We start from the raw sequence: 25,801 nt of genomic DNA, 5'->3' as shown, positions 1-25,801 counted from the left end.
TGAATGCAGGGAAAGTGGCACGTAAAAAAAAAACCTGGTTTTTAGCCCGAAGCTGTACCTCAGAAGCCATGGCGTTAAAATTACCATTTGTAAATCAAGGAAATACAGAATACCATTTAGTATTTTTCCATGCTGTTTATTTCTAAAATGTATGTGTTGGTATGTATTTGTTTATTTCTTTATATATATCAGTTAAACTCTTCTTGGGCTTCCAGTCAGATATCGATACCAACTGATGTTTGGATGAGAAGCTGTGAAGATGGGAGAGCCTGTCATCGAGATGTCAGTTAAAATTGATATCTATACCTGGCTGGAACCCAAGAAGAGTTTATTTGTCATATATGCCAGGAAAGCACTAGATCCTTTTTTATATATTAGAGTTATTTTTATATGTTGTATGTGAGTGAGTGTGTGTGTGTGTGTGTCACACGTGCGCACACACGCGCACACACACACACACGCACACACACGCAAAAGTTTGCCACTCCTGGTCATAATTTCTGTTACTGTGAATTGTTCAGTGAGTAAAAGATGAACTGATCTTCAAAAGTCAGAAAGTTAAAGATGAAACATTCTTTTCAACATTATAAGCAAGATTTATGTATTATTTTTGTTTTGTACAATTTTGGAGTGAAAAAAGGGAAAGGAGCACCATGCAAAGGTTTGGGCCCCCTCCCCAAGAGGTTTGAGCTCTCAGATAACTTTTACCAAGGTCTCAGACCTTCATTAGCTTGTTAGGGCTATGGCTTGTTCACAGTCATTGTTAGGAAAGGCCAGGTGATGCAAATTTCAAAACTTTATAAATACCCTGACTCCTCAAACATTGTCCCAACAATCAGCAGCCATGGACTCCTCTAAGCAGCTGCCTAGCACTCTGAAAATTAAATTAAATGATGCCCACAAAGCTGGAGAAGGCTTATAAAAAGATAGCAAAGCGTTTTCAGGTAGCCGTTTCCTCAGTTTGTAATGTAATTAAGAAATGACAATTAACAGGAACGGTGGAGGTCAAGTTGAGGTCTGGAAGATCAAGAAAACTTTCGGAGAGAACTGCTCATAGGATTTCTAGAAAGGCAAATCAAAACCCCCGTTTAACTACAAAGGACCTTCAGGAAGATTTATCAGACTCTGGAGTGGTGGTGCACTGTTCTACCCTGCAGCAACACCTGCACAAATATGAGTCATCAGAAAACCTTTCCTGTGTCCTCACCACAAAATTCAGCATCAGAAATTTGCAAAGGAACATCTAAACAAGCTTGATGCATTTTGGAAACAAGTCCCGTAGACTGATGATGTTAAAATAGAACTTTTTGGCCACAATGAGCAAAGGTATGTTTGGAGAAAAAAGGGTGCAGAATTTCATGAAAAGAACACCTCTCCAACTGTTAAGCACGGGGGTGGATTGATCATGCTTTGGGCTTGTATTGCAGCCAGTAGCATGGGGAACACTTCAGTGGTAGAGGGAAGAATGAATTCAATTAAATACCAGCAAATTCTGGAAGCAAACATCACACCATTTGCAAAAAAGCTGAAGATGAAAAGAGGATGCCTTCTACAACAGGATAATGATCCTAAACACACCTCAAAATCCCCAATGGACTACCTCAAGAGGAGCAAGCTGAAGGTTTTGCCATGGCCCTCACAGTCCCCCAACCTAAACATCATCGAAAATCTGTGGATAGACCTCAAAAGAGCAGTGCATGCAAGAAGGCCCGAGAATCTCTCAGAACTAGGAAGCCTTTTGCGAGAAAGAATGGGCAAAAATCCCCCAAACAAGAATTGAAAGACTCTTAACTGGCTATGGAAAGCATTTACAAGCTGTGATACTTGCCAAAGGGGGTGTTACTAAGTCCTGACCATGCAGGGTGCCCAAACTTTTGCTTCAGGCCCTCTTCCTTTTTTATTTTGAAAGTGTAAAAGATGGAAATAAAAAAGTAATCTTAAAATATTAAAGAATTGTGTCATCTTTAACTTTGCCTTTTGGCAATCAGATTATCTTTTACTCGCTTAGCTATTCACAGTAACAGAAATTTTGACCAGGGTGCCCAAACTTTTGCATACCGGTGTATACATTGATCTTCTTTCACTCTGGGTAAAGTAGTAAGCTGCAAAGCAGTGTGAATGTTCTGGTTGTTTTTCCTTTCTTGGTTTCTGAATGATGATGGAACTTGAATAAAATACATTGGTGTATGTAAGAATTTAGTGTTAAAAAATTCTGTGGGCCATGACAGTATTGCCACACGTGCTGCAAGTCAGAATCTGCTGTTTGCTAAGCCTTTATCAATTGTTACTTTTTGTTTTCCCTGCCAAAGAAGTGGTAATACATTGCTGGTGCACTAAAAAGGGAGCTATAACTTGTGTCTACATTGGAGTGGCCATTTCAAGATAGATTATGATCAAAATAATTAAAACTTCCATTTCATAAAAGAATACAAATAATATGCATGTGAGGCAGCACCTATGGAGAGAGGAGATGTTCATGCAGATTTTTTAAAACCTGAATTCAAGTTTAAAAAAAAACTCGTGTTTGCCTGTGAGATTTATACTTTGTAAAATTGTTCCATTGAACGTTAAGTTAAACATTTGTTAAGTAAGCCCAAAGAGTATAAGCATGATCTGGATTTTAACTTTTCTTTTGACAATATGTTGGATTAATTAAAAAAATTTCCATCATCTTTGCTCATGTCCTATGTTTCTTCTGGTTTTACAGAAGTATCGTTATCAAGATGACGATGCATCTCCACAAGAACACAGCTCTCCGCAGATTAGCAATGACATGAAAGGCCCAGAGCTTGTACATGTGTCAGAGAAGAACCTCTCTCAGATTGAGAACATTCATGGTTTTGTTTCTCAGTCACATATATCTCCAATGAAGGTAAGAGGCTCGATTCCACAATCAAACAACATGGGACTTATTTATGGAAGCTGTTTGTTATTTAACCCTCCACTAACACACTAACATTCTTTAGCTTTATAACAAAAATATGTTTAGTTTATAATTTAATTTTTAATGAAATAGTATACACTTATGCTCTAATTACAGAAGATTATTGTTAGATTACCACCTCCACAATCAATTGTTGACATCTTGTAAAGGTTTATTGTACCAGATGCCTTGAAGTGACGTTGAAAATACTGGCAGTGTGCTAGATGCTGTGGACGTACATATGCTGCAGTAATGAAACTGCAGAACTTTCAAAGCATGACATTTTTCTTGAAGCAAGAGACTAGGAGCCTTGTATGTTCAGAATTCTGCAACTATTGAAATTTTTTTTGTCTTGGGTGGGAGATTCTAATGTTTGGTTTTGAAAACTTTTGCTGTTGCATGTGTTAATTACCACAAAATTAGAGAACAATGAAATCAAATATGATACTGAGCAGCTTATGATTTGGTTATCACTCTAGATATTTAAGATTGTGTCAATGTGATAAAGAAAGTTATGTAAAAGATTAGCTCTAAAAATGTTGAAAGAGATAGGAGAATATTTTTGTTCACAATAGATATCCTTGTATAGCAGTAATATTCAGAGTTAACCAACCAGTTTTTAATCTTCAGGACATTGAATAAGTTATGTTTTGAATTCCACTGGTTTGGAGATCAAAGCAATTCTGAATCCTTGAATGAGATTCATTGAAGTTCCTCTGCATGTTTCTTTCAAGATGAGGCACTGAATCCTTTTATAAATTCACTTTTCTAACATCTGTTTTGACAGCCTCTTGAGTCTTTAGAAATTAATATTATATGGGATGCCTGCTCCAAGCATCAAAAACTCAAATGATGTTGATTTGAGTATTTTAACGTTTGGACCCAGATGCTTTCAACGGGTTTCTTGTGTTGAGGACTTAAAAACTGGTTGGGCATGTTATTCATGATGTATTTCCCCCTTCCTCCTCCTCCTCCTCCTCCTCCTTTCAGTTTAATTCATCATTTTACATGACATAACTGCCTCTGCCAGTTTTAGTTTCTGACCATTTAAGTGTATGATCATTTATTCATCCATGTCTCTTTTACTTCTGATCTGAAGTATCCAGTCAACTATTAGGTAGTGATTCTTGAGGGTTTAAAATTCTTGGACTGCCTTGAGCTGTAAGGCATCGTGTGTACAACAGGTACAGTTGTTCCCAGATCATGTTACAGATGCAGATATTGACATTGTTGTTCTTTAACAAATGCCCTGTGACACAAACAGCAAAGAGAAACAAACAAATCTCTGTAGGAACTCGGCAAAGAGGTGCATGACACGTGGAGTTGAGTTCCTGGATCAGGACTGAGTGCTGGTTAAAAAGCGGGGAGAGGAAGAGGTGAGATAGGGGCTGCCAAGTAATAAGTAGAACCGGGTGAGGAGAGAGATGATGGGAAAGTGGAGTCTGTCACACATATGGTGCTGGATGAAGTGTGAAGGCAATGGCTGGTGTATAATACACACAGAGAGGTAAGGAAGGAGAAAAATCTGTCTTTAAATTGAATTTTTCCGGCAGTTTATATTTAGCTCTGGATTGCAGTCTGTTGCACCACAATTAATGTGATGGCTGACAATGATGCTACCTTGTTCCTCTCAAATATGATTTTTGCACAAGTTGAACAGCCACAATTGTCATATTGCTCAAGATAAACACTCTGGTAGTATTTGACACTGCCCAATGCTATGTAAGTACAAGATTATCCTCTAATTAAACCTTAAATGTTAAAAAAGGAATAAGAAGTTAACATTTCTGTAAATTACATTATACTTGTAGATGCTTGAAAAACATTTAATGAAAATTATAATTTGGAATTTACTTGTTAACATAACTGTACTTAGTACCTTATACATACCCAGCATGTGGTGTAGTGGCATTAGCACTAGACTTCGATGCAAGTGGTCTCAGGTTCGAATCTGGCCAGCTCCTTACACTTTCCATCCATGCTGGGTTGAGCTCATAAAAAGCAGACAAATGCTAGGAAATGGGGAAAAAATGCCACCTGATGTGCCCTAAGCCGTGAAAAGGAACAGCAACAACCTTATACATAGCAAAAACGAGGAAAGAGGAAAACCTTATAGATAGCTTTGATGAATATTGTGGTACGCCTAATTTGTTTTTGCTTTTCAGTGGATTTGTGTACTTCTGTAAATGGCATCATAAGCAAATTTGAATGACAATATGATACATAGTTCAATCATCACGAGTGCTATGGATGATATGATAATTTAAAATTCTTAAACGCTGTTGCAAATTCAAGTTTGCTGTGTATATTCTTTCCTGGAAATGTAATTGCTTCAGCGCTAAATTTATCTTGACAATTGCTCTTTTAACTTGCTTTATACTACAGTCTCCTGTGACAAGTCAGAAACTGCTGAGATAGTTTTTCCTAAGCAGAATTAATTGTCTTTTCACCAGCCTGAATGGATTTGTTTTTCTCATATAAATTAAGTCATAAAGTAACTTTTGAGGACAAGCTGTTCATCATTTCCTTGTTGATGAAGTTGTCAAAAGTTAACAACTTCAGTTGATGTTGACCAATACTCTCAACTAAACATTGAGAGTAAGTATCTGAAGAAAATTTGAATGGATCAGGGTTTTTTTTTGAGCAACAATACCTCTAAATTTGTACCAGAAATTAAGTAAGTGTAGCCGCACTAGATATTCGTTAAACATAGCCCCAATGGATAGTCTTTGAAAGGAAATTGACAAAGCTTCAGTGTGTCATCAACTTGAATGCTGGAGAAATTGTATTAGATTCCAGCTGCATCTTTGCAATTGAAGGGAGTTGCAGAAATTCAATCTTAGATGTTACCCAAGTGGTGAAATTACCTTCAGATGCCTATTGTAAACTTGAGTACGTTCCTATTTAGGCAATACAGGCAGTCCCCGAGTTACGAACGTCCGACTTACAAACAACTTGTATTTATGAATGGAGGGAGGAGAATGCCGTCCGCCATTTTAAGTCAGATCACGACGCCGTTTGCCATTTTAAGTCGTTGCCGTTAACACTGTGTTGAGTGTGTAACTTTGTATTTGGCTTAAATATTTCTTAGCAAGATTCACCCTGGTCTCCCTTTACCAGTCAGCACCGCCCCCCACTTGGCCTATTTAACCTCAGAGCGGGTGGACTTTAGGACCTGGGGGAGCAGAGGACCTGCGGCTGCTGCTGAATTTGCAGTTTTCTGTTCTGTTGATGGAAAATGATCGCAATTGAAAATGAAGTGGAAATAGTAAAGCAATCGGAAAGAGGTGAAACGCCATCAGTCATTGGAAAAGCGTTAGGCTACAGTCGGTCAACCATTGGAACAATTTTAAAGGATACAGGTGAAGGATAAAGTGAGAATAATGGAACATGTGAAAGGCCCTGCCCGGATGAAAGCTACAATTATTACTAAGCAACGCAGTGGTTTTATTATTGAAATAGATACGTTTCTTAAGTGTTTTATATGCATAGAAAGGTAAAATATATACTATATACGAAGACAAACATTTGACTAATTGATGCTAAATAATACCGGATGTACCTGTTCTGATTTACGTACAAATCCGACTTAAAGACGGACTCAGGAACAGAACTCGTTTGTAACCTGGGGACTGCCTGTACCAATGATCCTGGAGCTGCAGTGGAACTTCTGCAGATATTTCACGTATGTTATTGCTCCTTTTAACAGAGGACCAATAACTGATTCATAGAGGGGTTTCCCAATGCTTTTATCAAACCCCACATGGAGTACTGTGTTCAGTTCTGGTCACCTCACCACTGGGAGGATATGGATACTATAGAAAGAGTGCAGAGGAGATCTACAAGGATGTTGCCTGGATTGGGGAGTGTGCCTTATGAGAATAGGTTGAGTGAACTCCGCCTTTTCTCCTTGGAGCGATGGAGGATGAGTGGTGACCTAATAGAGGTGTATAAGATGATGAGAGGCATTGATTGTGTGGATAGCCAGGGGCTTTTTCCCAGTGCTGAAGTGGCTAACACAAGGAGGCATAGATTTAGGCTGCTTGGAAGTAGGTACAGGGGGGATGTCAGGGGCAGGTTTTTCACACAGAGAGTGATGGGTGCGTGGAATGCACTGCTGGTGATGGTGGTGGAAGCAGATATAATAGGGTCTTTTAAGTGATCCTTAGATAGATACAGTACATGAAGCTTAGAAAAATAGAGAGTAATGCGGTAGGGTAATTCTAGGCAGTTTCCAGAGTAGGTAACATGGTCAGCACAACATTGTGGGCCGAAGGGCCTGTAATGTGCTGTAGATTTCTATGTTCTGTGTTTAGATGCCTTAAAAAAGATAGCTTTTCAATATCGTACTGTGGGATGTAGATCATCTGGAACATTGAACAGAGTATTGACAAATGGAATTTAATCCTGACAAGTGACAGATAATGCATTTTGTAAAATCAAATAAGGTAGGACATATACATAGAAGTGAATTCCACAACACCCTACACATGCAGCAACTGTGGCAGAGCCTGCCGCTCCAGGATCAGCCGCGATAGCCTCAGTCGACGCTGCTCGACAAACCAGTGACTACCAGAGGCACAGTACCCATGGTCGACCACAACCGACAGAGGCCACACAAACAGTAAGTGGTAAGGAATGTCTATAGTTCCCTGAAAATGGCAGTATGGGTGGTAAAGAGTTTATATGGCATGCTTGCCTTTAGAGGTTAGGATATATAAAAGTTAGGATGTTATGTTGCAAGTTTGCACTAGCTAGCATTGCATGCAGTTCTAATTATCACATCGTAGCAGGATGTTATTGTACTGGTGAGAGTTCAGAGAAGGTTCACCAGTACGTTGCCTGGATGGGAGAAATTTAGTTATAGAGGGGGGTTGTATAGGCTGGGACAAATTTCTTTGGAGCAAAGAGGTTGTGGGATGATATGCTACTGGTGTATAAAATTATAGGAGACACAGATAGGGTAGATGGTCAGAATTTTCTTCCCATGGTAAAGGCATCAAAAACAAGAGGGCAAGTTATAAAGTGTGAGGCGGGAATTTTAAAGGGGAAATGAGGAAATAAAAACTGTCTTTACAGAGTTGTTGATATCTGGAATGTACAGAGGAGATGGTGAAATCAGATCCAGTTGATTTAGTGCAGACGTGTGATTCGTGTAGGTGAGCAAACAAGTCAGCATGGGATACGCTGGGCTGAAGGAACCATTTCTGTACTCCACAGATCTGTGACTCAAGGTGTGAACTTGCACGTGATGAGCAGACCTTGTATCTCTGAGATCTGGTTATTGAATTTTATTTCTCATCTGTTTTCCTGCCTCAGTTGAATCAATACTGGTCAGTTCCCATATTAGCCTCTCATGCACTATGTAATTGATATCCTGCTGTTGTCAGTGATCAGGACTAATGTTAGCTTAAACCAGTATAGGATTCCTTACTATACAATTTCATAATCAAACAACAGGATCAGAATGATCAGGACCAAAGTGCATGACTATACACTTCCCTCCAATATATTCCATCTGTGACTTCTATGCCCATTCTCCCAATCTGTCCAAGTCCTTCTGTAGACTCCCTGCTTCCTCAACACTACCTGCACTTCCTCCTATCTTCATATTACCTGCAAAATTTCCCACAAATAAATCAATTCCATCATTCATATCATTGACATATAACATGAAAAGAAGCAGTTGCAACACCACTAGTCACTGATAGCCAACCAGAAAAGGCCCTTTATTTCCACTCTTTGCTTCTTGCCACTCAGTCTTCTATACATGCTAATATCTTTCCTGTAATACCATGGCTCTTTTCTGGTTAAGCAGCCTCGTGTGGCATCTTGTCAAAGACCTTCTGAAAATCCAAATAGACAACATCCACTGACTCTCCTTTGTCTATCCTGTTTGTTATTTCCTCAGAGAATTCCAACAGTTTCATCAGGTAAGATTTGCACTGAAGGAAACCATGCGAACTTTGGCCATTTTGTCATGTGTCTCCAAATACCCCAAAACCATATCCTTTATAATGGACTGACTCCAACATTTTCTCAATAGCTGAATTCAGGCTAACTGGCCCATAATTTCCTCTCTTCTGTCTCCCTCTCTTAAAGAGTGGAGTGACATTTGCAGTTTTCCGGTCCTCCGGAACCATTCCAGAATCTCGTGATTCTTGACATATCATTATCAATGCTCTTTAGTACCTCTTTCAGATCGCTGGAGTATAGTCCATCTAGTCCAAGTGACCTATTAACCTTCAGACTTTTCAAATTCTCAAACAACTTCTCCTTAGTTATGCCAACTACACTCACTTCTGCCCTCTGACACGCTTGAATTTCTGGCATACTGCTGGTGAAGATTGACACAAAATACGTACTACACTCGTCCGCTATTTCTTTATCCCCCATTACTACCTCACTGTCGTCATTTTCCAGCAGTCCGATATCCGCTCTTGCCTCACTATTTATATTTCTGAAAAATCTTTTGGTATCCTCGTCTATATTATTTGCTAGCTTAGCTTCTTCATATTTCACCTTTTCTTTCCTTATTGCTTTTTAATTACCTTCTGTTGGTTTTGAAAAGCTTCCCAACCCTCTAACTTTGCAGTAAATTTTTGGTGTATTATATGCTGTTGCTTTTGTACTGTCTTTGACTTCCCTTGTCAACCATGACTGCATCATCCTCCCTTTAGAATACTACTTGGTCTTTGGGATATATCTAGCCTGCGCCTCCTGAGATGCTCCTAGAAACTCAATCCATTACTGTTCTGCTGTCATCCCTACTTTTTTACAGTGACATAAATTTACTTAACAGAGAGACAGACTGTTAAGTAAATTTATGACACTGTGAAAATAAAACACCCATAATGTCTTACCGAAATGAAACAGCTGAGATTAAATTGAACAGCGTCATGTGAAAAACTAATTGCTTATGCTTGAAGTAATTTGTTATTCTTGTCACTCTTTGGCATTGACAATTGTAAAGGTCATTGAATGAATTGAACTTGGCACAAGGTAAGTTGGGACATAGTTGTAAATATTAAGGGGAAAAATGTCATGATTAAAGCCAGATTTGTAGATATTATTAAGAAGTATTTGATCTGATTATCTGGAACAAAGAAAGGAAAATCTGTATCTGCTTTGTCAGTAGCTTTCCAGACAACTTTTGGGGAGTGGGGGGTGGGGTTTATTATGGTTCGATTAGGAAATTGGAAAAGTGATGGCAACTTTAAAAAGGTTGACATGGAAATTAACAGCCAATTTATAATCTGGTTGTTGTAAATCTATTGTACAGGCTAAAAGTCAGCAATTAAACATTTGAGCTAATTGATGCCATTTGTAAACAGTTAGTTCTGCTTGATCTGTTTTTGAGGAAAAGATAATTCAGAGAGGATTCTTTGAAGAGCTTTTTAAATAGCCTTTGAGTTTTCATGGAAAAGACTTGTAATCATGGTAACTTGTGAAATTGTCTGCAAGGTGCTTGTTATGATGAGAAACAGCAGGTGGATTTGAAGTGAAGTTTATTGGAATGAAAGTTCACAGGGACCACATGAATGTAATTCATAATCACAATATAAATAATCAGGGCTTGTAAATAAGAAAAAAACAATATTGAATGCTGATTAAGGAACTGCATTATCAAATTGTGGCAGATTGCGATTGATTAAATGATGTAGAGCACCTGCATACTGCTTAATGGGAGGGGGGAGAGTTGGAAATAATAATTGGCACCTTTAAGTAGTATTGTAACTAGCATATAGGAGCAAGGAGACAACTTGCATACATGTAGGTTATTAAAGAGATGGTGTAAATAGAAAACACCATAAACATCCTAAATATGTAGTTGGATTACTGCATTGAAATGTTTTTCAAGAAATGCCTTGATAGGGATTGAAAAAGTAATGAATTGAGAAGAATGCTGAACATTTAATTTTACACTTTTGGAGGAGATCTAACATGGGGTGTTTCTTTGCTGGAGCTGAGTAGGTTGAAGTGTAACATCATGGTACCTGAAGTAGTGTGAGATTCTCCTGCTTGTCCCCCTGTAATCCTTAACCCCCCACCCCTCAATAATCAAGAGCCTATCTGACATGTGGAGGGTGTTTAAAGACAACTCCACAGAGAAACAAGGCAGGAATGTTCCAGTAAGAAGGAATGTTGAGAAACCTTGGATTTTGAGAGAAATGGTAAATATAGTCAAGATGGAAAAGGGAACATATGTAAGGTTTAGAAAGCTAAAATTAAACAAAACACTTGGAGCAGAAAGGAGCTTCAGAAGTCCATGGCAAGTAGGACTAAAGAGAATCCCAAGGCATTCTGTATGTACAGCAGTGCAAGAGGATAATCAGGGAGTGGATAAGCCCACTCGTGTAAAGAAGGTAGCATGTGCTTGAGGTGGAGTAAATGAGTACTTTGCATCAGTATTTGCCAAGGAGAAGGAGCTGGAAAGTTGAGTGCTCAGGGACTCATGTTAATCATGTTATTGGCTAGGGAATTTTTGGGATAAAAGGGAAGTAGGGTGGGATCTCTTAATGTGAACTAAGGTGGATAAATCCCCACAAAGCCTGATGGGATGTACCCCAGATGATTGAGATTGCTGGGGCCTTGACCAATATCTTCATGTCCTCTCCAGCCCCAGGCAAAATCGCAGAGTACTGATGAGTAGCTAATGATGTTTGCTCCATTATTCAAGAAGGAAACAAGCATACTCCTGGAAACTAAAGTCTGATGAGTCTCAGTGGTGATGAATTTATTGGAGCGAATTCATAAGGATAAGATGTATGAGAAGTTGAGCAATTGGAAAACCATGGCCTAATTAAGAACAGTCAACATGGCTTTTTAGCTAAAAATGGCCAAGAGTTAGAAGATGATTTTCGCTGAATCCGTTACTATTCATAAAACACTCAATCTGTGTAATGACTGAGCCACCAAGGTAAAGAGTTCAAAAAGTTTGGCACCCTTTTTCTGAGACTATGATACAAATTCTAGCCTCATCTGAGGACACAATTAACCCTGCATCCCAGTTGGTCAAGCCCAGAAGAATTTCTAAGTACCAATAAAATGCATCATTCATCTTAGTGCTTTATGATAAATAAATCTTTTATTAGGTAAGGCAACCAGAACTATGAAAGTACTCCAGATGCAATCTCACCAAGGCCCCCTGTGTTTGCAGTAAGATATTGTTGCTCTTGTGGATCCAAATTCTTTTCTAAAGACCAGTGTACTATTTGCCTGTGTGTTCAGTCATAACAGTGCATATTATTTCAGATATGTTACCAAATTTAGCACAAAGATACAGGTTTAGATCTTAATTCAATTTAATCTAGTTATTTTGACATGCACCAGAAAGTGTGATCATAAAGACTGCAGAACTATTTATAGTTTCCAGCTGTGTTTCACCTCAGAGAGTCAGTGAATTGAATCAATCCACTACCTGATGTGGGTTGCATGTGACATTCAGCACCAACTAATGATGTTGATGGTGTAAAATTGCGATTGGTGAGTCTATTTTATACCCTCCCGTTTGTTTTTCAGTTTGCCTCTCCTCCCGCTACCAAATTTCATTAAATTAATAAGGATGGGCAATAGAAACCTTGTTGTTTGTGACGTTCACCTCGTGAAGATCGTGATAGCACAGGAAATAAATTTCTAATGTGATGTTGTGCAGATTATAAATGTTTGTTTACTGATTAACTCAAATATGCCACCTGAGGTTAATGTGGCTTCCTGCAGATGAAAGGCAAACCCAGGAAATAAGCCTGTATGAAATTAAGTATTTTTACGCTTTCAGCTTGTGTTCATAGAGTACTCCAGTAAACGTGACAATTACACACTATACTTTGTCATACTTTGTAACAAAGCCTCGCAGCCCCAGCATTTTTGAATCACTTCCTGAAAGCAGTGGCTCCTTGTGGACTCTCTGTAAAGATTATTCTAGACATGAATGCATCGGCTTTGATTGAGTCAGTTAACTTGCTGTGGGTCTGCAACTGAGCTGACAGTATTTTCAATATTGCAAATTGGATTAAGATTGAAAACATTGCAAAATCAATAACCTGTTTGTGGCATCCTGGTTGCTTTTTTGTTAATCGCAGGCAGTTTGTGACAAAAGCAATCTTGCCTTTTAAATCTTAGTACCTTTTTGCATGTCTGTGTGGTGCCTGGTAGCTCCAAGGAACAGCTGTTTTCCACTTCTGAGCATTTGCAGTTGGCAGGATATTGAACTGTGGGAGATGACTGTGCCATCCAAATCCAAGTGTGATCAATGCACATGTTTTGAATGAGTGATGTTTTAAATAAGGGGTTATAAAGTTATTGGCCTGGATTGTGCAGTTAGCCTGCCATTTATTATTCGTTCCCCTACAGTTGTCCACGCAGACTGGACCTGGGCTTTTGTGCAGCAAACTTTCACTATCGGGTCTGAAGTAGTGGGCGCCCTCTTCATCTCTGGAGCCTGTGTGAAAAGGCAAGCGACATTGATTTGTGTACCTGTTGGATGGAAGAATCCTCAGTGACGCAGTGTAAACTGGAAAGTGCAAGTTAGAATATTCAGTTCAATGCTAAATGATGCAGAGAAGCTGAACAGAGTGGTAAAATATAGGTTGACTGAGAAATAGGAGAGTGTTTTAAATATACACCAGTTCAAAATTGAAGCTCTGAGAATTGGTGTAACTATTATTTGAGAGTAATACTTAGCACACACGTAAAAATTTATTGGCACCTAAAAGCCATAACTTTCTGCCGAGTCTGTTGGTGAAGTAACTCAAGGGTAAAGAGCTCAGAAGCTGCTTGACTTCACTGTGCTGTGCCAACATTTGTTCCACTTAATGATGAATGATTTTAGTATTTTTGTTGTTATTGCTACATAATCTGGGCTGGCGTGACTGAGAGTTGCTTTTCTGAAGTGATATTTTTCTGATTTCAGTCAGTTTCTGACACAGCTGTTGCGGGCCAATGGAAGAAAATAGAGATTTAACAAAGGAGAATATTTTTTGTGACAACAACACACACAAAATGCTGGTGGAACACAGCAGGCCAGGCAGCATCTATAAGGAGAAGCACTATCGACGTTTTGGGCCGAGACCCTTCGTCAGGACTAACCGAAAGGATAGATAGTAAGAGATTTGAAAGTAGTGGGGGGAGGGGGAAATGCGAAATGATAGGAGAAGACCGGAGGGGGTGGGATGAAGCTAAGAGCTGGAAAGGTGATTGGTGAAAGTGATACAGAGCTGGAGAAGGGAAAGGATCATGGGATGGGAGGCCTCGGGAGAAAGAAAGGGGGAGGGGGGAGCACCAGAGGGAGATGGAGAACAGGCAAACAACTAAATATGTCAGGGATGGGGTAAGAAGGGGAGGAGGGGCATTAATGGAAGTTAGAAAAGTCAATGTTCATGCCATCAGGTTGGAGGCTACCCAGCCGGTATATAAGGTGTTGTTCCTCCAACCTGAGTTTGGATTCATTTTGACAGTAGAAGAGGCCATGGACAGACATATCAGAATGGGAATGGGACGTGGAATTAAAATGTGTGGCCACTGGGAGATCCTGCTTTTTCTGGTGGACCGAGCGTAGGTGTTCAGCGAAACGGTCTCCCAGTCTGTGTCGGGTCTCACCAATATATAAAAGACCACACCGGGAGCACCGGACACAGTATACCACACCAGCCGACTCACAGGTGAAGTGTTTTTGCGAGATCGGGCTTTGTTGTCATGTAATATCAAAGCATTTTCTGACCATCAAGGGCTTCGAGGAAAGGCGGGAGATGGAAACAACTGATGGAATTATCTATTTCTCTAACCAGGTCATTTCTCCCCCTTCTCTCATCTTGTTTTCCGTTCCCCATTCTGGCTTCCCTCTCATCTCTTCTTGACTTGTATGCTTATCACCATCACTTCCCCCCCCCCCCCTCCATGTTCCACTGTCTTCTCCTATCAGATTCCTCCTCCTTCAGCCCTTGACCACCTCCACCTATCACCTCCCAGCTTCTAACTTCATTCTGCCTCTCCCCCATCTACCGACCCACCTTCCCCCTCACCTGACCACCTATTACCACCCAGCTGCCCCACAGTCCAGTATGGAAGCACCTATGCCCTTGAATGGAAAATCCTACAAAAAATGAATGTAGTCCTCCCTGTCCGAAATGGGTAAAGCCCTCCCTACCATTGAGCACATCTCTGGAGAGTGTTGTCACAGGAAAGTAGCATTCCTCTTCGGGGATCCCACCACCCAATCGTGCTCTCTTCACGCTGCTGCCATCAGGAAGTAAGTACAGGAATCTCAGACTCGCGCCACCAGGTCCTGGGACAGTTAATAACCCTTAACCATCAGGCTCTTGAACCACAGGGGATAACTTCACTCAACTTCATTTGCCCCCATCACTGAACTTTTCCCACAACCCATGGACTCACTTTCAAGCAATCTTCATCTCATGATCTCAATATTTATTGCTTATTTATTTATTTATTATTATTTCTCTTCTCATTTTGTTATCTTTTGCACACACTGATTGTCTGCTCTGTTGGGTGCATTCTTTTATTGACATGCGCAAATTTCTGCAGATGTATTGTGGAAAGCATTCTGACTGGATGCATCACTATATGGTAAGGAGTGGGCACTACACAGGATCGAAATATGCTGCGGAGAGTTGTCAACTTAGTTCCATAATGGGCAGTAGCCTCTGTAGTATCCAGGACATCATGAAGGAGCAATGCCTCAAAAAAGTGGTGGCCATCATTAAGGACTCCCACCACCCAGGTGATGCTTTGTTCTGATTGCTCATCAGGAAGAGGTGTAGAAGCCCGAAAACACATACTCAATGATTCAAGAAGCTTCTTTTCCTCTGCCATCTGATTTCTGAATAGACATTGAACCAATGAACACTACCTCACGACTTTTTAGAATCATAGAACATTACAGCACAGAAGCAGGCCTTTTGGCCCTTCTTAGCTGTGCCAAATCATTTTTCTGCCTCGTCCCACTGACCTGCACCTGGCCCATAACCCTCCATACACCTCTCATCCATGTACCTGTCCCAAGTTTTTCTTAAATGTTAAAAGTGAGCCCGCATTTACCACTTCATCTGGCAGCTCACTCCACACTCCCACCACTCTCTGCGTGAAGAAGCCCCCCCCCCCCAATGCTCCCTTTAAACTTCTCCCCCTTCACCCTTAACCCATGTTCTCTTTTTTTTCGCCCCAGGTCTCAGTGGAAAAAGCCTGCTTGCATTCACTCTATCTGTACCCATCATAATTTTATATACCTCTATCAAATCTCCCCTCATTCTTCTACGCTCCAGGGAATAAAGTCCTAACCTATTCAACCTTTCTCTGTAACTCAGTTTCTCAGGTCCTGGCAACATCCTTGTGAACCTTCTCTGCACTCTTTCAACCTTATTAATATCCTTCCTGTAATTTGGTGACCAAAACTGCACACAATGCTCCAAATTCGGCCTCACCAATGCCTTATACAACCTCACCATAACATTCCAACTCTTATACTCAATACTTTGATTTATAAAGGCCAATGTACCAAAACCTCGCTTTACTACCCTATCTACCTGTGACGCCACTTTTAGGGAATTTTGTATCTATATTCCCAGATCCCTCTGTTCTACTGGACTCCTCAGTGCCCTACCATTTTACCTTGTATGTTCTACCTTGGTTTGTCCTTCCAAAGTGCAATACCTCACACTTGTCTGTATTAAACTCCATCTGTCATTTGTCAGCCCATTTTTCCAGCTGGTCCAAATCCCTCTGCAAGCTTTGAGAACCTTCCTCACTGTCCACTACAGCTCCAATCTTTGTATCATCAGCAAATTTGCTGATCCAATTTACCACATTATCATCCAGATCATTGATATAGATGACAAATAACAATGGAGCCAGCACTGATCCCTGTGGCACACCACTAGTCACAGGCCTCCACTCAGAGTAGCAATCCTCCACTACCACTCTCTGGCTTCTCCCATTGAGCTAATGTCTAATCCAATTTACTACCTCTCCATGTATACCCAGCGACTGAATCTTCCTTACTAACCTCCCATGCGGGACCTTGTCAAAGTCCTTAGTGAAGTCCATATCCACAGCCTTCCCTTCATCCACTTTCCTGGTAACCTCCTCGAAAAACTCTAATAGATTTGTTAAACATGACCTACCACGCACAAAGCTGTGTTGACTCTCCCTAATAAGTCCCTGTCTATCTAAATACTTGTACAGTCGGCTCTGCTTATCCGTGAGGGATTGGTTCCGGGACCCCTCGCGGATACCAAAATTCATGGATGCTCAAGTCCTTTATTCAACCCGTCTCAATGCGGTGGAACTTGGGACCCAGCGGAACCCCAGACCATATTTAACCTATCTCAGTGCGGTGGGCATTTGGACCCAGCGGTAGAGATCTGAATCCGCAGTGTTCCTGTTCACGAAAATAATCACGATCACGATTGAAAATAAAGTGGAAATAATAAAGCAATCGGAAAGAGGTGAAATGCCATCGGTCACTGGAAAAGCGTTAGGCTACAGTCAGTCAATGATCGGAACAATTTTAAAGGATAAAGTGAGAAAGGCTCTGCCCCGATAATTATTGCTAAGCAACGCAGTGGTTTAATTTTTGGGGTTTTGGGTTTTTGATCCTCCACATCAACCCGGCACGGTAGAGAGCGCACTCGAAAGTGGTCTGTCACTAGATCGAATTTGGGATCTTCCCGAGCCCGGCGCTGAAACATATGTTCTTAAGTGTTTTATATGCATAGAAAGGTAAAATATATACTATATACTAAGACAAACGTTTGACTAACTGACACTAAATAATACCAGATGTACTTGTTCCGACTTACTTAGTAAGAGAACTTCCAATTTTTTTCGATCCCAATCCACGATAACGCACACACATCCTCCCGTATACTTTAAATCATCTCTAGATTACTTATAATACCTAATACAATGTAAATGCTATGTAAAATGGTTGTTATACTGCATTGTTTAGGGAATAATGATAAGAAAAAAAGTCTGCAAATGCTCAAACAACAAGTACTGGACGAGCACTTCTGGGTTTTCGCGATTCGCGGTTGGTTGAATGCGCGCATGTGGAATCCGTGGATAAGGAGGGCCGACTGTAGATCCTATCTCTTAGTACTCCTTCCAATAATTTACCTACTACCGACGTCAAACTTACCGGCCTATAATTTCCCGGATTACTCTTAGAGCCTTTTTTAAACAACTGAACAGTATGAGCTATCCTCCAATCCTCCGGCACCTCACCCGTAGGTACTGACATTTTAAATATATCTGCCAGGGCCCCTGTAATTTTAACACTAGTCTCCGACAAGCTCCGAGGGAATACCCTGTTAGGTCCTGGGGATTTATCTACTCTGATTTGCCTCAAGATAGCAAGCACCTCCTCCTCTTCAATTTGTGTCGGTTCCATGACCTCACTACTTGTTTGCCTTATTTCCATTGACTCCATGCCAGTTTCCTTAGTAAATGCAAAAAACTCATTTAAGATCTCCCCCATTTCTTATGGTTCCATACATAGTCGACCACTCTGATCTTTTCAATTTCTATTTATGCACTACTTATTTTAATTTAATATATATACTTACAGTAATTCAGTTTTTTCCCCAATATTATGTATTGTATTGAACTGCTGCTGCAAAGAAAACAAATTTCATGACATATGCCGGTGATATTAAACCTAATTCTGATTCTATATTGTTTCTTGGATGTACTGAGTATGGCCGAAAGAAAACAAATCTCAGGGTTGTGTATGGTGACATTTACGTACTTTAACTTTGGAAGCATTAAATTCTCAGTACTTAGGCCTGTCTCCCTGGTAGTGGAATTATAGACACTCAATGCAGCAGGATTATTAAGCTTTTTTGTAAGGGAATAGCAGTGTCTGTGTGGAGAGTTGGTTTAAAGGACACCAGTATGAATGAGCCTAACAGCATCCCTAACTGAGAAATAAATGACTTTTGATGACTGTAGATATATTGCACAGTGCTCCCTATGTTCATTAGGAATCGATGTACCATAGCTATACTTTCATCACTATCTCAGAGCTGCTAATGTCCTTGGTCAACCAGAATGAAGATTTATCAAAATTGTTTGCTTTGTGTCTTATGCTGACTGTAATCTAAGATGAAATGACTGCTGGTGGAACTGCTGGAGGTTCAGAACTGTCTCTACTGGTACATAAAGTCCAGTAATGCCACCTGTTCCCTTATCAGGGATCCAGTGGCATTATTGCATTAAACAATCAGTGTTGATCAGATTATCATCTATCTTTGATTTTCAGCGGTCTACTTTACCGAGTTAATGGCTGCCATTAAAAGAAAGCTGCTTGAAAGCTCTGGTAAGATGGTGCACGCTTGGATGGTGGCAACCTCTCCAGGTCCAACAAATGGTGCAAATGAGTGTCTTAAATGCTTTTCTTGTGATCACAAGACCCTGATGGAACAAAATTAAAAAAATTTTCATCCCTGATGGATACAAAAAAAATACTGCTTGTCCAGTTTATTGGGGAGACCGACGGTGGTGGAGCTGCATTGCCTGAGTTGTCGTGCTAACCAGCCCCTAGTGCCTGTTACAGGAGAGGAGATGCTGGAAGCAATGTGGGAGCTGGTATGGGGCTGGCCCCTGCAGTCCCACTCTCCCATCAGTGCTGCTCTCTAGTGTCCACTCCTGGAAGTCAAGCTGGATTGCTTTTATCCGCGGCTGACCCAGCAAGAGGAACTGTTGCGTGCTTGCTCTTGCAGAAACGTGGCTCCAGGATGACGTCCCATGCACCATTGATCTTCAGGCCATGCCACTCAGGGACTTGTGCTAGTCTTATTTTTGTGACAGTATGCTCTATTGTAACAATGTGCTGTGTGTGACTGTATGGACTGTGTTTTACATCTTTGCTCCAGAGGAATGCTGTTTCGTTAAACTGTATACATGTGTCTGGTTGATTAACAATTAAACTTGAACTTGAATGGGGGCCAAAGAAGGATGTTATGGATGAAATGGGAGGTGAGGACCTCGATAAAATCATTGTCACTAAAGAGATAGCGATGAGCAAACGAGAGGGCCTGAAGGTAGATAAGTCCCCTGGTCCTGATGGGATGCATCCCAGGGTGCTGAGGGAATTGGCGGAGGTTATAGTAGACGCGTTGGCAATCATTTATCAAAACTCTCTAGACTCTGGGCAGGTCCCGGCGGACTGGAAGACAGCAAATGTCATGCCACTTTTTAAAAAAGGATGTAGGCAAAAGACGGGCAACTATAGGCCAGTTAGCTTAACATCTGTAGTCGGGAAAATGCTTAAAAGCTGTCATTAAGGAAGAAATAGTGAAACATTTAGAAAGGAGTAGTTCCATTAGACAGACACAGCATGGATTCAGAAAGGGCAGACCCTGTTTGACAAACTTATTGGAGTCCTTTGAGGACATAATGAGTGCAGTGGATGGAAGGGAACAGGTGGATGTTGTATACTTGGATTTCCAGAAGGCGTTTGATAAGGTGCCGCACAAGAGACTTATAAATAAGAATCGGATGCATGGAGTCAGAGGAAGTATATTGGCATGGATAGGTGGATTGGTTAACCAAAAGAAGACAGAGAGTTGGTATAAATGGGTGTTTCTCCGGTTGCAGTCTGTGGTGAGTGATGCCGCAGTGGTCGGTGCTGGGCCTGCAGCTGTTTACAATTTACATTAATGATTTGGAAGAGGGGACTGAGTGTAGTGTAGCAAAATTTGCTGATGACACTAAACTGAGTGGAAAAGCAAATTTTATAGAGGATATGGAGAGTCTGCAGAGGGATATAGATAGGTTAAATGAGTGGGCCAAGGTCTGGCAGATGGAATACAACATTGGTAAATGCAAGATCATCCACTTTGGGGGAAAAAAATAATAGAAAAGCAGATTATTATTTAAATAGAACATAAAACATAGGTGCAGGAGTAGGCCATTCGGCCCTTTGAGCCTGCACCACCATTCAGTATGATCATGGCTGATCATCCAACTCAGAACCCTGTACCTGCTTTCCCTCCATACCCCCTGATCCCTTTAGCCGCAAGGGCCATATCTAACTTCCTCTTAAATATAGCCAATGAACCAGCCTCAACTGTTTCCTGTGGCAGAGAATTCCACAGATTCACCACTCTGTGTGAAGAAGTTTTTCCTCATCTCAGTCCTAAAAGGCTTCCCCTTTATCCTTAAACTGTGACCCCTCGTTCTGGACTTCCCCAACATCGGAAACAATCTTCCTGCATCTAGCCTGTCCAATCCCTTTAGAATTTTATACGTTTCAATAAGATCCCCCCTCAATCTTCTAAATTCTAGTGAGTATAAGCCTAGTCGATCCAGTCTTTCTTCATATGAAAGTCCTGCCATCCCAGGAATCAATCTGGTGAACCTTCTTTGTACTCCCTCTATGGCAAGAATGTCTTTCCTCAGATTAGGGGACCAAAACTGCACAGAATACTCCACGTGTGGTCTCACCAAGGCCTTGTACAACTGCAGTAGAACCTCCCTGCTCTTGTACTCGAATCCTCTTGCTATGAATGCCAACATACCATTTGCCTTTTTCACCGCCTGCTGTACCTGCATGCCCACTTTCAATGACTGGTGTACAATGACACCCAGGTCTCGTTACACCTCCCCTTTTCCTAATCGGCCACCATTCAGATAATAATCTGTTTTCCTGTTCTTGCAACCAAAGTGAATAACCTCACATTTATCCACATTAAATTGCATCTGCCATGAATTTGCCCACTCACCTAACCTATCCAAGTCACCCTGCATCCTCTTAGCATCCTCCTCACAGCTAACACCGCTGCCCAGCTTCGTGTCATCCGCAAACTTGGAGATGCTGCATTTAATTCCCTCATCTAAATCATTAATATATATTGTAAACAACTGGGGTCCCAGCACTGAGCCTTGCGGTACCCCACTAGTCACTGCCTGCCATTCTGAAAAGGTCCCGTTTATTCCCACTTTTTGCTATCTGTCTGCCAACCAATTCTCTATCCACATCAATACCATACCCCCAATACTGTGTGCTTTAAGTTTGCACACTAATCTCCTGTGTGGGAGCTTGTCAAAAGCCTTTTGAAAATCTAAATATACCACATCCACTGGTTCTCCCCTATCCACTCTACTAGTTACATCCTCAAAAAATTCTATAAGATTCGTCAGACATTCACAAATCCATGCTTTGTCCGATGATTTCACCGCTTTCCAAATGTGCTGTTATCACATCTTTGATAACTGACTCTAGCATTTTCCCCACCACCGATGTCAGGCTAACTGGTCTATAATTCCCTGGTTTCTCTCTCCCTCCTTTTTTAAAAAGTGGGGTTACATTAGCCACCCTCCAATCCTCAGGAACTAATCCAGAATCTAAAGAGTTTTGAAAAATTATCATTAATGCATCCACTATTTCTTGGGCTACTTCCTTAAGCACTCTGGGATGCAGACCATCTGGCCCTGGGGTTTATCTGCCTTTAATCCCTTCAATTTACCTAACACCACTTCCCCACTAACATGTATTTCCCTCAGTTCCTCCATCTCACTAGACCCTCAGTCCCCTACTTTTTCCGGAAGATTATTTATGTCCTCCTTAGTGAAGACAGAACCAAAGTAGTTATTCAATTGGTCTGCCATGTCCTTGTTCCCCATGATCAATTCACCTGTTTCTGACTGTAAGGGACCTACATTTGTCTTAACCAATCTTTTTCTTTTCACATCTATAAAAGCTTTTATAGTCAGTTTTTATGTTCCCTGCCAGCTTTCTCTCATAATCTTTTTTTCCCTTTCCTAATTAAGCCCTTTGTCCTCCTCTGCTGGACTCTGAATTTCTCCCAGTCCTCAGGCTTTTTCTGGCTAATTTGTATGTTTCTTCTTTGGACTTGATACTATCCCTAATTTCCCTTGTCAGCCACAGGTGACAAGGGAAATTGTCAATGGTGGAAGGTTGCAGCATGCTGTTGTGCAGAGGGACTTGGGAGTGCATGTTCATGAATTGCAAAAAGTTGGCTTGCAGGTACAACAGGTTATTAAGAAGGCAAACGGAACATTGGCCTTCATTGCTAGAGGGATTGAATTCAAGAGCAGGGAGGTCATGCTGCAACTATACAGGGTACTGGTGAGACCGCACCTGGAGGACTGCGTGCAGTTCTGGTCTGCATACTTGAAGAAGGATATACTGGCTTTGGAGGCAGTGCAGAGGAGGTTCACCGGGTTGATTCCAGAGATGAAGGGGGTTAACCTGTGAGGATAGATCGAGTTGCCTGGGATTATACTCTCTGGAATTCAGAAGAATGAGAGGGGATCTTATAGAAACATACAAAATTTTGAAAGGGATAGGTAAGATAGGAGTAGGAAAATTGTTTTCATTGGTAGGTGAGACTAGAACTAGGGCACAGTGTCTGAAGATTCAGGGGAGAAGATTCAGGATGGAGATGAGGAGAAACTGTTTTTCCCAGAGAGTGGGGAATCTGTGGAATTCTGTGCCCAGGGAAGCAGTTGAAGGTTCTTCACTAAATATATTTAAGAAACAGTTTGATAGGTTTTTACATAGTAGGGGAATTAAGGGTTATGCGGAAAAGGCAGGTAGATGGAGCTGAGTTTACGGACAGATCAACCATGATCTTATTGAATGGCGGGGCAGGCTTGATGGGCCGTATGGCCTATTCCTACCTCCATTTCTTATGTTCTTATATTCTTATGAAAGGTATCGCAGTTTTTTAAAAACTGATTTTAAATATCATAACACAAAATTAGTTTTACCTTCTACTGTACACTTTAGTTATGCTTCACAAATTAACTGGCAAAATGCGCTTGCATCATCTTATAGTATTATCCTTGTGAGGCCCTGAGTTGTAAATAGTGGTATATGCTTTGATATTTAAAATATCTTTTGTAGATGGGAGAATGACCATAAGACACAAGAGCAGAATTAAACCATTTCGCCCATTGAGTCTGCTGTGCCATTTGATCATGACAGATTTATTTTTTCTCTCAACCCCATTCTTCTGCCTTTTCCCCAATACCTTTGACGCTGTTACTAATTAATTATCTGTCAGCCTCTGCTTTAAATATACCCATTGATTTAGTCTCCATAGCTGTCTGTGGTAATGAATTCTGCAGATTCATCACCTTCTGGCTGAAGGAATTCCTCCCTATCTCTGTTCTAAAGGGGTGTTCTTCTATTTTGAGGCTGTACCCTCTGGTCCTAGACTCTTCTACTAATGGAAACATCCACTCTATCTAGATTTTTCTAAATTCCAGTAGGTACAGGCTCAGGGCCATGAAACACTCATATCAAAATGGCTTGATATTATGGTAAAACCTCCGTTATTAAGCATCTTATTGTTCAAAAATCTCAATGGTTTGGCACCTGTCTTAGTCTTTACACTGGATTGGAGTGTGCAGCCAGATCAAAGGTCTGGATTCTGTGACAAATGTGTTGCTGGAGTCAGGAGTAGAGTCCAGAACACCAGGAATTGGGAATGTTGTTGGATTTGTTGCTGGAGTTGGGGACTGGAGTGCTTCTATAGAAGCTACTCCCTTTAAATTCACTGGGTTCACTGGAAAAAGTATATTCTACTTCATAGCATGTTCTTTCAGGAAAAATAGTGAAATAACTTTGGGTATTAACAGGAGTAATATCCAATTGTCTGGAAAATCTGCTGGTCTGGTGCAGCCGAAGACCCAAGGATGTTGTTATCACTATGAATTAACTTTCACGATTCCTGCCTTTCATCTTGAACAGTATCTTGAATCACTCAACTCTTTAGGCGTATCGAAGTAGAACTGTGGTAAGAAGAGAATGTGTTTAAATCTTGAAAAGCATAAGTTTATCAAATTTCTGAAGGTGACAGATTCATTATGTTTGTTTTCTTATCCACTATTTAAAATCCATTGATCTTAAGTGAGGCAAGAATCTGTTTTGAGAGGGGCTGGTTGAAGAAAGATTAGGCTGCATGGTGCCAGGTGAACAGTTGTACAGTCCAGATGGCAACAGAAATAATTCAACAGCATATCTACCCCGGGGACTGGAGCCAAAAACAATTTGCTTGCTCCAGATAAATATCCTGCTCCTCTGAGTTTGGGAGTCCTTCGTATGATTTATTTATCTTCCTCTTAAGTTAAAACAAATCCCTGTGTTTTTTTTTCTCCAGTAAGAAATTTTGTAAGTTTGATTCTTTGAGATGTATGATTCCTGAGTATAAGATACCGTTTCAATTAGTTACTCTGTGAGTTGTAGTAGTAAATATCATAGGAAATTCATTTGTATAATACCTTGTAGTTGATCTTGCACTTTGATTCCTGCTGGAAATTTTAATTAGATAAGGTTTCCTTTTGTCTTTCTCCACAAGCACAAATTACCAATCTTCCTGTAATTATTTAATGGCACACAATGGATTGTTCCATTAGATTGCTTCAATTTGTCATTAAAGGTTAATCTGAAGAGTTGCATTTATCTTTATTGGGAGAGTGGGTGGAGGAAGATGCAATTTGTCTTTATTGCAGTGTCAACTGGAATAAAATAATCCAGTCATTTTCTCCTTTCTTTTGGTGTCGGGAGCTATAAAAATAACTTGGCCACAATTTTGGGCATCTCCGGTTGAAAGCTGCTCTAAGGAAATGCTATAAACCTCAGATTAACTGTGTAATTTATTCAACAGTAACAAAAATCTGACAGCCTTGTACAAGTACATCTTTGTGGGTGGCTATTTGGGTTTCAATTGGTTAATCAAACCTAATTGTACTTTGCCGTGAGGCATGGCCTCTAAGAGGCAGTTGGTCAGTGGTGAAACACACTTATCTTGGCCAAAAAAATCAATAGTTTATTCTTTTCTATAAATGCTGCCTGACTTGCAGAGTTCCTCCATCATTTTATGTGTGTTACTC

General features: G+C 40.6%; 1 protein-coding gene across 13 annotated transcripts in view; it reads left to right on the top strand.

The window, feature by feature from the left end:
- Positions 1-25,801, top strand: part of LOC140725642 (disks large homolog 1) — a 472,837-nt gene that overhangs the window by 154,403 nt on the left and 292,633 nt on the right. For all 13 annotated transcript variants that reach the window (XM_073041383.1, XM_073041368.1, XM_073041380.1 and 10 more), the window contains one exon: positions 2,708-2,872. In XM_073041383.1, the coding sequence (XP_072897484.1) occupies positions 2,708-2,872 (165 nt within the window). The remainder of the gene's footprint in view (positions 1-2,707; positions 2,873-25,801) is intronic.

This window comes from Hemitrygon akajei, chromosome 3 (assembly GCF_048418815.1).
Source record: "Hemitrygon akajei chromosome 3, sHemAka1.3, whole genome shotgun sequence".
Lineage (NCBI taxonomy): Eukaryota > Metazoa > Chordata > Chondrichthyes > Myliobatiformes > Dasyatidae > Hemitrygon > Hemitrygon akajei.
Note: the sequence above shows the minus strand (reverse complement) of the source record. Positions and strands in the feature narration are given on the sequence as shown.